Raw genomic sequence first — 17,091 nt, 5'->3', positions numbered from 1 at the left:
ATGGGATATCTTCCTATGCTATATTCCTCTATGGTAGATCTTACACTTTCCAATTAAGATAGCTTGAAACTGTAATGGAACTTTTTGAATTGAGAGTTTTTTTAAATGATGTGACTCTTGCCAACTTGTCATCGTATTGAGTGATTTTTGTCACTTTGATATCTTAATATTTGTTACAATGTAATGTATCAATGTAAATGTGACTCTGTATTTGATTGACTTGTGTCAATATTGTATTATTGTACAATGCATGACATCAAGAAAATTGAAATTGAAATACACTCTTACCTGGCCAATACAGTAATAATAGACAGTAATCAGCTTGAGTTGACAAGAAATCGGCTTGAAACTTGGAACATAAATTACCTACACCATGGGATAACTTTTTAGGCTAGCCATAAACCGTAGAACATGGTTGATTGTCATGCACATAAACACGTTCTAGAAGCATGCTCATCATCAGCGAGAGGCTTCTAACATCAAATAAACCACTGGAAAATTGATAATATAAAATTATAGTACCCTTTTCTGTAATTAATAAAAGAATAGATTGAAAATACAAAAAATATTTTATTAATTTCAAAAAAGGTACTATAATTCTATTTTATAAATAAAAATAAGTAGTCCTGAATTCATACATTTCAAGAACACTGGAAAATTATAAAAATTATAATAATAGAAAAATAATTTAACCTCAAATGGAGCAGCAAAGAAAAAATGAACAACAAAAATCGGAAATACAAAACCTAACCTCAAAAAAATTGCTTAAAGCGTTTTGCTGTGATAGCAGCTGTGATGACGCAACAATGCGGTTACCATGCAAGTTCCACCGTTAGTGGGCAGCCTTCTGCTATTTTTTCTCTACGGTAGCTGTTACTCTTTGCAATTATGATGGTTTGATTTGTGACAGGTGAAATGGTGCCAGAGCGTGTTCGGCGAGGCGAACAGCCTGGTGGACATCTACTGTGAGGTGCTGGCCAACCTGGAGCCGAGCCTCAACGACTGCATCGACCTAGCACTCAAGCAGCAGCCGCAGCAGCAACACCTCACCTTCCTCGCGCACCTCAAACGCATCACACAGACCTTCGCCAACAATCTGCACCTGGCAGTACAAGCGCACAGTCAGTTCACCTCACCATTCATTCATCTTTGCTTTTGATAGGCTGTCAAATTGAAAAACTATTTAGGGCCGGTTTCCGGTTCGGGATTTAGCTAAGTTCTAGACTTTAAACAGCTGGAGTCAGAAAATTGGCTTTCCGAAACGGGGTGTAGTCGCAGTCCACGTTTAAATTAAATTTCGAAAACCTAGAAAATTGAACGGATACTAATGAGGAACTCAAAGAACTTTGAAAACGTATCACTGCCGCTAACCGCTCATTTTTCTCTCTTATAAGCATATTTAAAGCTAGGAATGTACACTGTAATGCAAGATAAAACTATATAAAATCATTAGAATAGAATAGAATATCTTCATTAGCCTCAATAGTACATCACAATTTGACATATAGGCCAGTCAACACAATACAATACAGCACAATAAAAACGGGCAATAAACCACTACAATAAACAGTCACAGTAGTACATTGGATTGAAATTCAAATATACATTACATACAGTTCATAATATACAACAATACACATCATTCAAAAATATACATTATTTTTAATTCATTTCAAAATCCCTTGGATATAATTTTTTCTCCATATATTCTTTGACGGAGTAGAAGGGATAATCTAAGAGAAATTTTTCTAGCACATTTCTAAACCTTTTGTAATTAAGTTGTATTATTTCAAAGGGCAGTCTATTCATAATTTTGATTGCGGCATTAGTGGGGCTTTGATCTGTCTTGTGGAGTCTGCTTCTTGCTAAATTCAAAGATTGACTTGTTCGAGTATTATGTGTGTGTGTAGCACTTCTCAACTCCATTTTATCGGGATTAGCTTTCAAGAACAGTAAACATTGTAATATGTATAATGAAAAGAGTGTTGATATACGCAATCCCTTGTAAATGTCTCTACAATGTTCACGAAATGGAGCTTTGGCAATGACTCTGACAGCCTTTTTCTGCAACAAAAAGATATCATGCGCTTGTGCTGCACAACCTCAGACTATTAGGCCATATTGGATATGCGACTGAAAAATGCCAAAATAGGCCTGACGAATGCCATCCTGGTCCAGCTCACCACAAAGACGTTTGAGGGCAAATACACTGCTGCTCAACTTATTTTTCAGACTGGCAATGTGATGGGTCCAAGTTAGAGTAGGGTCTACAATGATTCCCAAAAATTTCTGAGCCTTATTATTTGTGCTATTGGAAGCAGATCTACTTTTAAGCCCAAACGTGATTGTTGTTGTTTTATCTGCATTGAGAAGCAGTTCATTCGCATTCAACCACGTTTGAACTACCTTCAAATTAGAATTATAAGAACAATCATAATTATAAGAACAGTGGTGTGCTACGGAAGTAGGACAGGGACAATTACAGCCAGAACAGCAGACCTGTTGAATGTATTTGAGAGAAAGATGCTGCGAAGAATATATGAACCCGTGTGTGAGGCAGGACAGTGGCGCACCCGTTCTAATGCAGAATTGGAAACACTATAGAGAACCCCCACTATCGGCCCACATAAGATTGAAGCGGCTCCGATGGGCAGGACATTTGCAACGGATGCCAGGTTTGCGTGTGCCAAGGAAGGTATTCATGGGACAGCATGGAGGAAGGAGACCTGTTGAAAGACCAAGAGAGTGATGGGAAGATAGAGTGGCAAAGGATGCTAGGGGAATGCTACTATGTGTGAGGAGATGGAAAGGTGCAGCAATGGATAGAGATGGCTGGAGGCAAAGTTTAATTGAGGCCAAAGCCCGATTTAGGTTGTAGCGCCATTGGATAGGGAGAGATTAGATTAGATTTCTTTATTTATGTATGTTACAATAATACTAGAGAGAGAGAGAGATTGATTGATTGATTGATTGATTATGTGCCTTTATTAGGGTGGAGTTAGGACTCCTGGTCCTCTCTGCCACACAACCCTTTACAAAAGAAGAAAAATTTACATAAGAAAACAGAAAAAATAGATGTATTACATAGATGTAGATTATTACATATTATTTAATAAGAATACATAAGATTAATATAAGTAAATAAAACTCTTAATCAAAATACAATTACATATAATAAAAGAGAATTTTAAACTTATAAATTTTAAACTAATACAATTGGAAACAATATTTCAAATTCCACTAGATAAATCCTATAGGAAAACCTATCAGAAATGAAGAAATGAAGATCTAATCAAGTTGCCATTCACTCACACATGCACACAAAACAACCCTAAAAACAAAGATTTACAAAGTATAATAACTATCATAAAACAATATAAGATGAAATATTTTTGTATCTGAGAGAGAGAGAGAGAGAGAGAGAGAGAGAGAGAGAGAGAGAGAGAGAGAGAGTAAATTAAACACAGAAGAATAAAGAGAAAATATTGTAAAGTTTCAGCTACTTTGAATTATTTAGGAATGTTTCATTCCGTCAAGGAAAAACGTTTCCAAATATAGAAATTAGAAAATAAAGATTATCATAAAAACTGCGACTACGCCCCGATTGGGAAAGCCAGCTTTCTGATTCCAGCTATTTAAAGTCTAGAATTTATCTAAATGCTGAGCTCGGAAACCGGCCCTTAGTAACCCGTAGAATGTGAATCGAATTATTCATCTATAAAGAGTTTCCCACAGAAGGTGTAACAGCCGAAAACCATAGATTCCACATGAAATTGGCAACAAAAAATGTCCAGTAAAATTGTCTTATATCGACCTTAGTTTTCAAGGTACAGTATATCGAGTTTTCGATATTTTTCAAAAACGTCAATAATTTATAAAAATATCAGTCGAAATCTAATTCTAAGGCTATGGTTGGAAAGAGGAAGAAATTTCCAATAAGATGAGCCTAATTTGTTCCTTTGTTTGAGTTTTTTATGTTTTTATGAGCGCTCAAAGTTGATAAATTAATGTAAATTTTTCGAGTTCAAAGCCAAATTTCAAACAGTTTGAAACGCTCATAAAAAGTTCAAAAACGTCAAACAATTCGTCAAATTAGACGAATCTTATTAGAGATTTCTTCCTCTTTCCAACCATATCCCTAAATATATTTTGATTGACATCTTTCAAAAATATAGAAAAATCTATATATCTCGAAAAATAAGGTCGATATAAGACAATTTTACTGGATTTTTTTGTTGCAAATTTATTGTAGAATCTATGGTCTTTGGCTGTTACAACTTTCGTGGGGCACTCTGTATATTTGTATAGTCCTTCCTGGGAGCCAAGACGATGTACATTATAGGCCTGATAGCGTATTGATGCTGTGTACCCCTTGTACATCGGTCCAGGGATCTTCTTCTGAGTCCTGAACTGTAAAAAGATAGATAGTGGATCTTCGAGCAGCAGGACCGATCCACAGTACCTTCTAACATCTTCAATGAGATTCTCTTTATTCATTCATTCATACAATAAATACACCATCAAAATGATAGGGAGGTAAAAAGTGAGGTAACCTTGTGCTATTACTCTCCCAAATTTAGATAGGGTTCCAAAATAGTTTAAGTCTTGTAGATCTTCACTTCACAAAATGTTCAGTCCTTGAATATGTTCACAAAGTAGATTTTCAAATTTAGATTCTTCAAATCAATCACAGTCTGTGATCCAGTGTGAATCGCAAAGCAATGTGAACTGGTATTTACGAGTCCAACAATCACCAGCTGATATATATCATTACTTTTATACAGTAGGGGTATTTAGGCATAAGTAGTATTAGGCATTAAAAGGTATTTTAGGCAGGGGTATTTACTTTAGGCAGGGGTACGAGCCTTAGTCCACGTATAGTGGATACAGTCAGTCCTCATATCGTCCGTCCTCAGTATCTCAGTCCTCATATCCTCCACGTTGTCGTATCCTCTGCCATTCTTCTCATATCTCGCATCGTCCTGCCTTTCTCTCCACCCAATCCCTCCAGATAACCCTCCCGGTTCACCCTCCTAGGTCCACCCCTCCGTCTCTTTCCCTCCCTTCTAGCCCTCACCACTTCCTTCACCGGGCGACATTGTTGCATTCTGGTGAGGTGCCCAAACCACTTGAGTTGCCTTTCTCTAATGTCCTTCATCAGAGCTCTTCTTCCCACTTCTCCTCTCACTCTCTCATTTTGCCATCTATCACGTCTTGTCTTCCTTATTGCTCTCTTATGGAGCCTCATTCCTGTTGCAGTAACCTTACTCCAGTGTTTTTTAAGGGTTACCCAGCTTTTACTCGCATATATGAGAGTTGGAGCAAACACTCAATTAAATATTCTTTTCTTTGTTGTAATAGAGAGCTCTCTTTTGCCAACCACAGTGCTGTTCATTTGGAAATATACATTCATTGCTTTTTTCACTCTGTTCACCACCAACTCTGTTGCCCCGTTTCACCAACCTTGGTCAAGGCATTTGAACATGGTTAAAGTCTATCAGCTGGTCAAATCAGTAATAGTTCGTTCCACCAACATCAATTAAGTTTAACCACGGTCAAACCAATGGTTAAGTTTGACTGCCGCCGAACGAGCGATCAAAATATTTGAATACGGTCAAAAGACTGGTTCAATCAATTTCCTTGCTTGTTTGTAGGTTACCATATGTTTTTGATGCAAAGAAAAATGTCAAAGTTTCTAGTGCGATTGTATTTAGTTTGTAGTAAGTTATTTATTATGTTTGTTCTCGGAATCTTTTAATTAGTAAATTATTATAGTATAGAAAATAAAGGAAGATTTTGAAAAAGATTTGCTTTACTCTTTTATGACACAGTGTAGGCCTATATTATTCAATCCTTAGATCAACCTTGCTGCATCAATGTATCTCATTAGAATTGGAATGTTCTTTTGTTCATAAAAAATTGTCAAAAATGATAGTGATTTGTAAATCTCTTTGTACGAAAGTATTCAATTAATATTTGAAATTTTGACTATGGTCTAATTGATCATGGCTAGGCTATATTTGATCAAGGTTGGTGAAACCGGGCATGTATGTATTAATTTATCTCATTGAAATACAAGCATAAATCATATTTGAGAGAGTATCCTTATCTATTACAAATGTGATATTGTTGGCAATATTGTAAAACTTACAATATCCAACTACACCTCCAAACACAATACTTAACACAAATACGAATTGCATTACCCATGCACAAGCTGCAAGCCCATGTGGGCATCATCCGCAATAAATTACAAAGTGTTACACCATTTCTATTATTTAATTATCCATTTTTTAGTTATAAGAGGATTGTTTCCTTTGAAAGTCATTGATTTGATATCAATTGTCGATTTATGAATCTAATGACTTTGATTAGCATCACAAAATATTGGCAGCACAATAATTGCATTAGCATGCAAAGTGTTTTTCAAGACCTGGCAATATATTGTAATTTGTGATAGAGAATCAATCAATAAATGCTGTGTGTGTTATATCAGCAAAGAGAAGGGACGCTTGGTCGAGTCTAGCAGCTGCCATCTACTCAGTGTACACGCCCTACATGGGTCGATACGCGGCCCTGGAGGAAGGACACATGGCGGGGCAGTTGGGGGCCCTCAAGGGCGGTGGCCATGACGACCTGATGGACGCCATTCAGGGGCTTGGCCAGTCCATTTCCAACGCCATCTCAATAGCACAGGACGCATGGAAGCGTTGTGCCACCTTCACTGAAGGCTGTGGCTTTGCTGGACTCATTAAGGCACTCAAGGTACCGTACGTTTACTAGAGTTTCACATTTGACAAATAATTCAAACAACTATCAATTAATATTGAACGACTAATTTTCTATGCTAGCAATTTCATGATACTATAGTGAGATCAATGTTTTTTAAAGTCTGCACCTGATTAACATTTTTTTGTTATTCTTGTATGTCATTAGACAAAGCATATAGCTCTATCCTTTTCCAGCAGTGTTTCCAGATTGTTTTTGGATCATTCAGAATTCAGATATATTATAATGAATTGCCAAAATATTTTATCTCAATTATGAAAATTTATATTAAAACATTGAAAAATAATTTCCGTGACGAATAAAAATAATCAACACATGATGAGCAATATTAATATCAGTTCATATATACTGGGATGTCTTGGATCATGCCATCTACTATAGAAGGCGTTGGAAATATCAACATCGGCAACACTGTAGTCATATCCAATGACTTTATTAAGAAAATCTCTCTATAGCTAGATGATTAATTATCTATGCTAGCAATGACATTAGACTAGCTAGTAATTCGAAGAATTGCGTATATGAAATTCATTTCTTGCATTATTTTTATGAAATGGTAATAAATTGAATTGAATTGATATTACATTGCATAATATAAATTACATTAATAATTATTGATGAATACAATTATTGGCTCATTGGGTCTAAAGATACAAGAGGCTAGTATGAAATGATTTGTCTTGGAGTGAAATTATCAACTCTTAGTTGAATTAAACGGAGCTATAATAGAACTCACTTTATGCTTGCTAGCGGGTTTGAATATGGAAGCGTATATTCCACGTGTGACGGGTATTTTCATTTTCACACGACAGGTAGTCTATACACATGTGTGAAATCTCAGAACCAGTTCGTAAAGCATCTATACAATGCAAAACCTAAACTGACTAGTGGCTACCCGGTAATCTATCTCAATTCCTATCATAATACATAACAGAATCCAATTTATTTTCTATTCCGGTTTTATCTCTATTTCAAATTCCATCTTTCATAAAAAATCTAAATCAATCAATTCATTCCTCAATATAATTGACGAAATAATATTTATACACCTAAAATCTACTAAAATATTAAAATAAAACCTTTTAAAATTTGCAGATAGAGGTAAAAAATATAACATTGTGTAATTTACATGATCTATTGCATATTACTCGTTTACACTGGTACAATCACTGCTAAAAATCCAAATGAAACATTGCAGGCAGTTTGGCAACGGATCCGAGTTGTAAAAAGAATAGCATATTATAGGATATGTCTAATGATAAATGACAGACAAGGATGAATGATGTTGATAGTATGAATTGAATCTTACTATAGTCGTTTAGGTTTTTTGGTGAAGATTCAAAATTATAAACATCATCGACTATTTGTAAAAAAATAGAATAATAGAGCATTTTATCCATCCCATAAGTCATACTATAAATGTCAACTATTTCTTAAATCAGGTTTACTTTTCATTTATGTCTGTTCATTTATGATTTGTTGGAACAGGTGTATTTCAGTAGCTACCTAGACTTGTACAGCTCTGTGCTACGTCAGCTAGAAGCGAATCGAGCCGAACATGAGACGTGGAACGTTTTTCAAATGTGCCTTACTCTCCTTCAAACTACTGGTGATTACATTCCATTTCTACTAACTTTTTAGAAAATATGCGTCAGAATTTAAAAATACATTATTTTCTATAGGAAAATACACTTTGATAACTATGAACAGTGTACAGTGACATTAACTTTGCAGCTATTACAATAACATATTATAAATGAATATTCAATTTGCATCCTGTTATATATTATAATAGTGAATACCTTTATTATTATCGAACTCACTTTATGCTTGCTAGCGGGTTTGAATATGGAAGCGTATATTCCACGTGTGACGGGTATTTTCATTTTCACACGACAGGTAGTCTATACACATGTGTGAAATCTCAGAACCAGTTCGTAAAGCATCTATACAATGCAAAACCTAAACTGACTAGTGGCTACCCGGTAATCTATCTCAATTCCTATCATAATACATAACAGAATCCAATTTATTTTCTATTCCGGTTTTATCTCTATTTCAAATTCCATCTTTCATAAAAAATCTAAATCAATCAATTCATTCCTCAATATAATTGACGAAATAATATTTATACACCTAAAATCTACTAAAATATTAAAATAAAACCTTTTAAAATTTGCTGATAGAGGTAAAAAATATAACATTGTGTAATTTACATGATCTATTGCATATTACTCGTTTACACTGGTACAATCACTGCTAAAAATCCAAATGAAACATTGCAGGCAGTTTGGCAACGGATCCGAGTTGTAAAAAGAATAGCATATTATAGGATATGTCTAATGATAAATGACAGACAAGGATGAATGATGTTGATAGTATGAATTGAATCTTACTATAGTCGTTTAGGTTTTTTGGTGAAGATTCAAAATTATAAACATCATCGACTATTTGTAAAAAAATAGAATAATAGAGCATTTTATCCATCCCATAAGTCATACTATAAATGTCAACTATTTCTTAAATCAGGTTTACTTTTCATTTATGTCTGTTCATTTATGATTTGTTGGAACAGGTGTATTTCAGTAGCTACCTAGACTTGTACAGCTCTGTGCTACGTCAGCTAGAAGCGAATCGAGCCGAACATGAGACGTGGAACGTTTTTCAAATGTGCCTTACTCTCCTTCAAACTACTGGTGATTACATTCCATTTCTACTAACTTTTTAGAAAATATGCGTCAGAATTTAAAAATACATTATTTTCTATAGGAAAATACACTTTGATAACTATGAACAGTGTACAGTGACATTAACTTTGCAGCTATTACAATAACATATTATAATAGTGAATACCTTTATTATTATCGAATATTTTTCCTTGTGATTTATAGTTTTTGGTTTAGTTGGTATAAATTGCTTACTAGGAAACAAGTACTATTCTAGTTAATTTATTTTTTGTACTCGTCTATCTATTGATCGATCTAATCATTCTCTACAAGCAAAATTAATTTTAATAGTCACGTGACAAGACCTTATACCCCTTTCACAAGAGGTCACTCAATAATAAAAATAAAATATATCAAATTGATCAATAATTTATTATCATCCACGGGCAGGTTTCTGCAATGAGTAGAAATTACATGGATGATCTTCATCAAAGCGAAAAAATATTGATTCTGGCTGGTATCGAACTATAAACCTTCAGTTGCAGAATCACACATGTTAGGACTCCACCATAAAAGTACTGGGCGAATTGACTATTTCATAGATATTTTCTATATGTAGGGCAAAAAAAAAATTAGTTTCAATCATTGAAATAAGAATCAATCGATCAATAAAAATGAAAATAGGCCTATAACTATCCTCCGAAAATTCAGAATGTCCAAGAAAAATTTAAAAATCAGATGTAATGATACGTCAAACAACATATTCCTACCTTTCCTTTATTACTAAATGTAAAGTCATTTTTATAAAGAGTATATGCCAAACCGTCGACTTGAATCTTAGATCTCCCTTCGCTCGGTCAATTAGATTGTACATCTTATCTTAACTAATAAATGTGGATGCGTCAAAAATAAAACTGGGTTTTTCCAATAATGATAAATATTTTACATTGAAAACTTGATCTATAGGATGATTTAGTGTTTGTAAAATATTTCACGTTCTGAAGATTTGCATAAATCGAAGAAGAAGCTTGTTTGCACATTGTCCTGTTGTTCTTTTCCAATAGTGAAAATAAGATTTCTGGTAGTATGTGTAATCAAACTCCTATAGATGGAGTGGAAACATGCGACATTATTTGTTGAATAAGAGTACTGTATATCTATATAAAATCTCGAGAAAAGAACAGTTCTACATCATTCATTTGTATAGTTTGTGTATTATACAGGGTGTATCAGAAGTAGTGTCGAACATTTTAGGGTATTGTTCCTGGATGATAGGAGACTACAAATGTTGTATTTTAAGTGTCCAAAACTCAGCGGTTATCCTTATAGCTGCCATTTTGTTTTTTTCACTTAGGAATTTTTATCTCAAGAACGAAATGATTTATTGATCTGAAATTTCGCATGAATATATGCTATAAAGATTCAACTCTAAGAAATAAAATAATGGAATTTCAAAGTAAATTTTTTAAATGGCGGCTATTTTAAAATTTTGATTGCAAATATCACGAAAACCATTCACTTTACAAAAACTTACAAGAGAAAATTTTATCAAGATTTCAAGGATACCTCATTTTTTAAGATTGGTCGGAGAATAAGAGAGAAATTAATTATTTTCGTATTGCATGCATGACCACTTTTCACAATTTAAACATCAATATATCCTTTTTAATTCCAATTGCATTTAAGATGAAGCTTTGAAACTCGGTATGGCACCATATGGCCATCCAGCTGATGTTACAATGTTTTTCAGATGATCTTGTTTGTTCATCATGAATGCTGTACGAAAATAATTATTAATTTCTCTGTTATTTTTTGACCAATCTCAATAAATGAGTTATCATTGAAATCTTGATAAAATTTGCTAACTTTTTTGTCTCTTGTAAATTTTCTGTAAAGTGAACGGTTTTCGTGAAATTTGCAATCAAAAGTTTAAAATAGCCGCCATTTTGAAAATTTACATAGAAATTATCTTATTTTATTTCTTAAAGTTGAGTCTATAGCATAAATAATATTCATGCCAAATTTCAGATCAATACATCATTTCGTTCTTGAGATAAAAATTCCTAAGTGAAAAAAAACAAAATGGCACCTATAAGGATAACCGCTAAGTTTTAGACAATTAAAATACAATATTTGTAGTCTCCTATCATCCAGAAACAATACTCTAAAATGTTTGACACTACTTCTGAAACATTCTGTAGAATGGTTGAATGCATGAATAAATCAATGTGTATGTTGCAGGTGAGTTTTTGAACGAATTGAAGAGACTGGATGAGGAGTTGGTGCAGAGTATACTGGAGTGCAGTCGCAAGGACTCATTCAATGCTTTCATCAACATTCTGCTGGAACCGCTAGCCCAGCAAGAATTACGCCAGTTGGTGTCAGCCGTACAAGATGGTCAGTTATTATTTCAAATCTTTTCTAGTTAATGAATTCAAAAATGATTTATTATAGGTGAAAAATAAAAATTTTAAGGTATAAATTTTTAGGGTATCTTTATTTTAGAAAGTTCAACGCATTCTGCCCGATAGCTTTTTCAACAGACAATCTAAGGTTGATATTTAATGTTCAAAGATTGGGAGAAAGGAGATCTGTCGGTTTCCTTTTGCTATTATCCTAAACAATCAAGTATTCATGCCAGAATTTATAAATATATTGCAACTTTATGTCCCGTTTAATAGACCAAGACCAAATATTCTGTTTCACATGCCATTCATCAGAACGACTCATCATTACAATTCTTACATATTATACAGAGCTGTACGTTTGTACAATAGAATAAGCCACTGCATCATTGATCCGTTTGCTAACCGTTTCCAAACCTTTAAGAAATCCTGTGAGCTAGCATATCGCTCTATAGCTGACTCATGATTGATAAATAATATTATACTATACTCCCTCAATTCTTTTTTTCTCTTCTCAAGTCCTATTTTTTCTCTATTAACTTTATTTTATTTTTATTTGTTTCTTTTTTATTGTACTAGTATCATTAGTTTATTTTTTTCATTTGACCTCATTTCGCCTCTTCTTATCATATTAGTATTCAAAAATTGTGTCCACTATTTTATTTTATTTTTTCATTTGTTGCTGTGTTGTTGTTGTGATTTATCTTCTCATTTATATTTGTATTATGGAATGAGTGCAGTGGTAGATCTTAGAAATATTCGTACAAAAGAATTGAATCTTAAAGAAGCGTTGTTTATAGCTCAGCAATATAGATTGTTTGTTCCCCCAAATGCGGATTTAGATTTTTTGAGATCTCATATTAGGATCTTGAAATTGTCGTTGTTACAACCTGACCAGCATTTACTTAGTCAAGAGAAAGCTCTGAATCATATAATAGAAGGGGTCAGGTTATCGAACGAATTAGCGTTACAGCATCCCAATCTTGTCTTTTTAGAGCAGACGTTGAGAAGAAAATTTATTCTGGATTCCTCAGAAGTTAGTAAAAGTGAACAACCTATATCTGGAGACGAGGATTCAAATATTCTTAATAAAACTTTTATTGAAAATAAAGATAGTGCGGTTCAGACAGACGTTATTATAAAATCGGATACAGTTGGTTCATTTGAAACATTGAATATGGCTGATAAAAAGCGACCTTTCTTAGCTCCACGGATATATGGAGGAAAGAAATCGGAGGATGTTATAGATTTTTTATTCGTTTTGAAAGAGTTTCAAATGCAAATTCGTGGGATGAAAAGGATAAATTACTATATCTACCATTTTACTTAGAAGGCAGTCCTTTGAAATATTTAGATATGATCCAACTCTCGTTGACGGAAGCGAATAGATGGGATTACAAAAATGTTCGATCTGAGCTCGAAAAGTATTATCAGCCTATTCACATGGATAGGTATGAAATGGAGTTGACAAACATAAGAATGAAACCGTGTGAAGCAGCTAGGGAATATATGGCCCAAGTTTTAGGATTGTGCTCAAAAGTTGACCCGCATATGTCGGAAGGTAGGAAAATAAAATATGTATTGAAAGGATTGTTACCTCATATTCAGGATAGGGTAATAATGCTGCCCAACGAATCCATCGATGAGTTAGAAAGAAATTTACAGCGTTTTGAATTTTCTCAATACATAGTGGAAGATAGAGTAGGTCAAGGCAAAGCTTCAATAGTTCAACGGGATTCATATGATCATCACATTATGCAGATAAGTAGAAATGTGGATAAACTTATTGCGGAAAAAGAATTATCGGGGAGAAGATTCAATGACAGCAATACGAGTGGCAACGAAAATAATAGGTCTTATGGGAGCAAATTCAACAATGGTATTGAGAAGGGTCAAAGGTTTAATAGAAATAGGTATGAAGGTAATAGGTTTGAAGGGAATAGGGTTGAAGGAAATAGGTTTGAAGGGAATAGGGTTGAAGGAAATAGGTTCGAAGGAAATAGATTTGAAGGGAATAGGTTTGATCGAAGAAATAGGAATGATAGAGAGGGAGATATTCATCACAAAGAAAATATCAAGTTTCAAAGAAGATGGTGTGCGATATGTGAGACCACTACGCATACGACAGCTGAATGCAGGTTTAATTTGAGAAACAAAAAAATGGAAGATGAATTTTTTAGTCATATATGCAATGCCAAAAATCATTCCACTATGTCGTGTAGGTACAATGGGAGAAAGAATGACTCAAAAAACTTGTAGCGGGGGCTCAGTTCTCGGCGACAGAGTATAGGGGCCCCTTTTCACGTAACAAACGTGATGAATTGCAAGAATCGGATGTAAAAGACATCGATGATAATAATAATAATAAGTTGAATACTCATGTACGTTTTTTTCCAAGATGAGATTAAATTAAAGTGCAATGTATATTAATGTGTATAATATTGAAAGTTAGTTTCATATATAATCAATGTTATTGTGCAGCATAGTTTCATTTTGAATTTGATTTGAATGTTTGTAATTTAGTTTGAGTAACCTACCTTTCTATGTAAATGTTTGATTTCAATGTATAGTAGCATTATCAAGTCAATCAGGCACACGTTTGTTTCCGGTGTATATTATTTTGTTTAATTTTTTTTTTTGTTGTTCCCCTCTTGACTACAGACTCAGGGACGAGTCTTTCAGCGGGATGGGTGATGTGTCACCTGGTCATATGGGACATATGGGACATATATATGAATCATATATTTATCTCATATTGATCAGGATTTTAGAGTTTTAATTTAGAAAAGTTTAATGAACGGTGTTTTTGCCTTTGAACAATTTGTGTCATCGACAGAAAGATTGTTTATTTCATTTGTTATCAAAATTATTGTAGCTTCTCTTTTGTTTTTGATAACAAACGTGCTCGCTTGTGCGACTGATAAAAATATGTATTTGAAATGGCTTCATGTTTGGCATTGACTGAGTTATATATTAATACCCAAAATTTTACTTTTGTGGTGTGTGAGCTCGTTCGATAGGACTGTGAGTAAGTCCGGCTGTTCTGGTGAAGGGGATAGATTTTGTTCTTGTTTTATAATACAGTTTTCCTGTCACAGTTCGGGCAGTTTAAAGAGAATTGTATTATTGAATAGGAGGGGATCTGAACCCACTTCATTAGATCAGTTTTTTTTATTTTTAATTAATAATTAACGTCGCGTTTCAACCAGTGGATGCCAAATTTGGGAAGCCCATTTTCATTAAGGTAGGTGACTACTGAGTCATTGTTTTAAATTTTTCATAACCACAACAAATGAATCTTCACTAGCAGCAAAGCGAGTAGCCCTTGAAATATTCATCTGTCTATTATTATTTCGTTATTTCTAATTATAATTCTAATTTTGTACAAATAATTTATTGTTTGTTTGAATTATCAAAAATCTGTACGTTCTTTTCTTGTTTTTCATTTTTCCACCCTTACATATTCAGTAAAGGCACATATTGCTTACAAAAGTGAAAACTCAAAGTTTGAAGTTACAACCTATGAAGCCCAACCAATGAAATTTGATCAATTTCGATTCAATTTGTGAAGATAGATTGCTCAACCTAGTACTACCTTATTTAGACTTTATTTCTCATTTTTGACCTACTTGAAATATTTTTTCAAAATGCTGAAAGAAAAAGCTCGAAAAATATCACGAACCGCATAGAATATAGCCTAATATTATAGCACTATCTGTCGGTCTGTTGTTGGTTTTGCAAAGGATATTAAAACACTTCTACATGGTGAGTTTCAGGTTTTCAAGTCAGCATCTGATTAACATTTGTTTGTTATCTTTGTCAGTTATTTGAAAAAGCAGATAGCTCTATTCTTCTCTAACTCTGCATCGTCGCCAAATTGTTTGTAGATTATTTATAAATTAAGGAACTACCAAAATATCTAATCAGAATTCAATTGCATGCTGTGTCGAGGCATGTCTTTTCAAATAGTGTCTCTCAGACTTGGCGATTGCAGTGTTAGTGACTCCATGAATGCGAGACTCAGTTGCTCGACGACTTGATAAGCTGGTCGCCAAGCGACTTGAGTATCGAGTATCTTCGAAAAAGTGAGGTTAGGGTTTTGAAGTGAAATAGCGCAACATAAATAAGCACACGTCCAATATCAAATTTGTTAAAAAAGTAGTAGAATTATGTATAATATACAACATTATCAACTTGAAAATCACAAAAAAAAACTTCTAGAAATAAGCCGATAATTGCAACTTCAAAAATAAGTCGTACGACTTCTGGCAAGTAGAGTAGGGTCAATGAGCAAGACAAGCGACTCAAACCGTATGGTCCGATAGACTGGAGTATCCGCGACTGGAGTTGTACGATTTGAGTCGCGCTAGTTTGAATGGAGCCTAAATCTTCGATTCAATAGATAAATGTGTTTTCTATTTGCAGGTGTAACAACCAGCTGCCTGGAATCGGTTACTCTGAACGTGGAGAAGTTCTGCCGCGATGTACACTACTCCACATACAAGGTAATCACAACTAACTGTCAACATTCCTTGTGTTTACATCAATTCTTTCCCATTCAACAAATACTCAGTGAGCATTGATATTCTACACAAGAAGTACCGGCAATTTAAAGTCAATTACACTACAAAAATTACAATTTCTATGTCTCTGGATCTAATAAAGCATGGCCTTTAAAACTATTACTTTAGCTTGCATCTAAGAATGTGCTTTTACTTTCACTTTTCTCTCTGGAAATTGCTTCTATAGTGAAATCCACTTTAAACTATCAGCATTCATTATAAACAATAGCAATGATTTTCATCCCATTAATGCTAATAGTCTAAAGTGAATTGAAATTTCAATTATGAAATTGATTTATTTCTTCTTCTTTTACAAAATACAATATATAAACAATATAAAATGTGAAGAAGGCTCCTCATATGGGCAAATGCCTGTGAGTGAGGAGCGAGTTCCAAATACAATAATTGAGTATTCTATACTTATAAGAATAAAGACAAATCATATAAAAGTAAAGATTTCAGCTTTTATTTATCACTCTATAGCAGATAGTGAGATAGTATAGTACCAGTGTATAGTACTGTATAGTTTATACGTAGCGGAATTCACCGTAAACTGTCAGCATCGGTTAAATGGAAAGCATTGATATTATACACAAGGCATACTGACATTTCGCAGTGAATCTGTGTACAATAATTCCATAAGAAAGAAAAACAGAATATAGAACATTT

The 17,091-nt window shown here is 33.8% G+C and overlaps 1 protein-coding gene across 2 annotated transcripts in view; it reads left to right on the top strand.

Moving 5' to 3' along the window:
• The window catches only part of LOC111056304 (conserved oligomeric Golgi complex subunit 7), a 35,337-nt gene that overhangs the window by 11,178 nt on the left and 7,068 nt on the right, over window positions 1-17,091 (top strand). For both annotated transcript variants that reach the window (XM_039425868.1, XM_039425867.1), the window contains exons 8-12: window positions 911-1,121; window positions 6,497-6,765; window positions 8,278-8,398; window positions 11,697-11,852; window positions 16,286-16,365. In XM_039425868.1, coding sequence (XP_039281802.1) covers window positions 911-1,121; window positions 6,497-6,765; window positions 8,278-8,398; window positions 11,697-11,852; window positions 16,286-16,365 — 837 coding nt within the window. The remainder of the gene's footprint in view (window positions 1-910; window positions 1,122-6,496; window positions 6,766-8,277; window positions 8,399-11,696; window positions 11,853-16,285; window positions 16,366-17,091) is intronic.

The sequence above is a fragment of the Nilaparvata lugens genome, chromosome 4, assembly GCF_014356525.2.
Source record: "Nilaparvata lugens isolate BPH chromosome 4, ASM1435652v1, whole genome shotgun sequence".
Classification (NCBI taxonomy): Eukaryota; Metazoa; Arthropoda; class Insecta; order Hemiptera; family Delphacidae; genus Nilaparvata; species Nilaparvata lugens.
The sequence above is the reverse complement of the archived record's forward strand: the minus strand, read 5'-3'. Positions and strand labels throughout refer to the sequence as shown.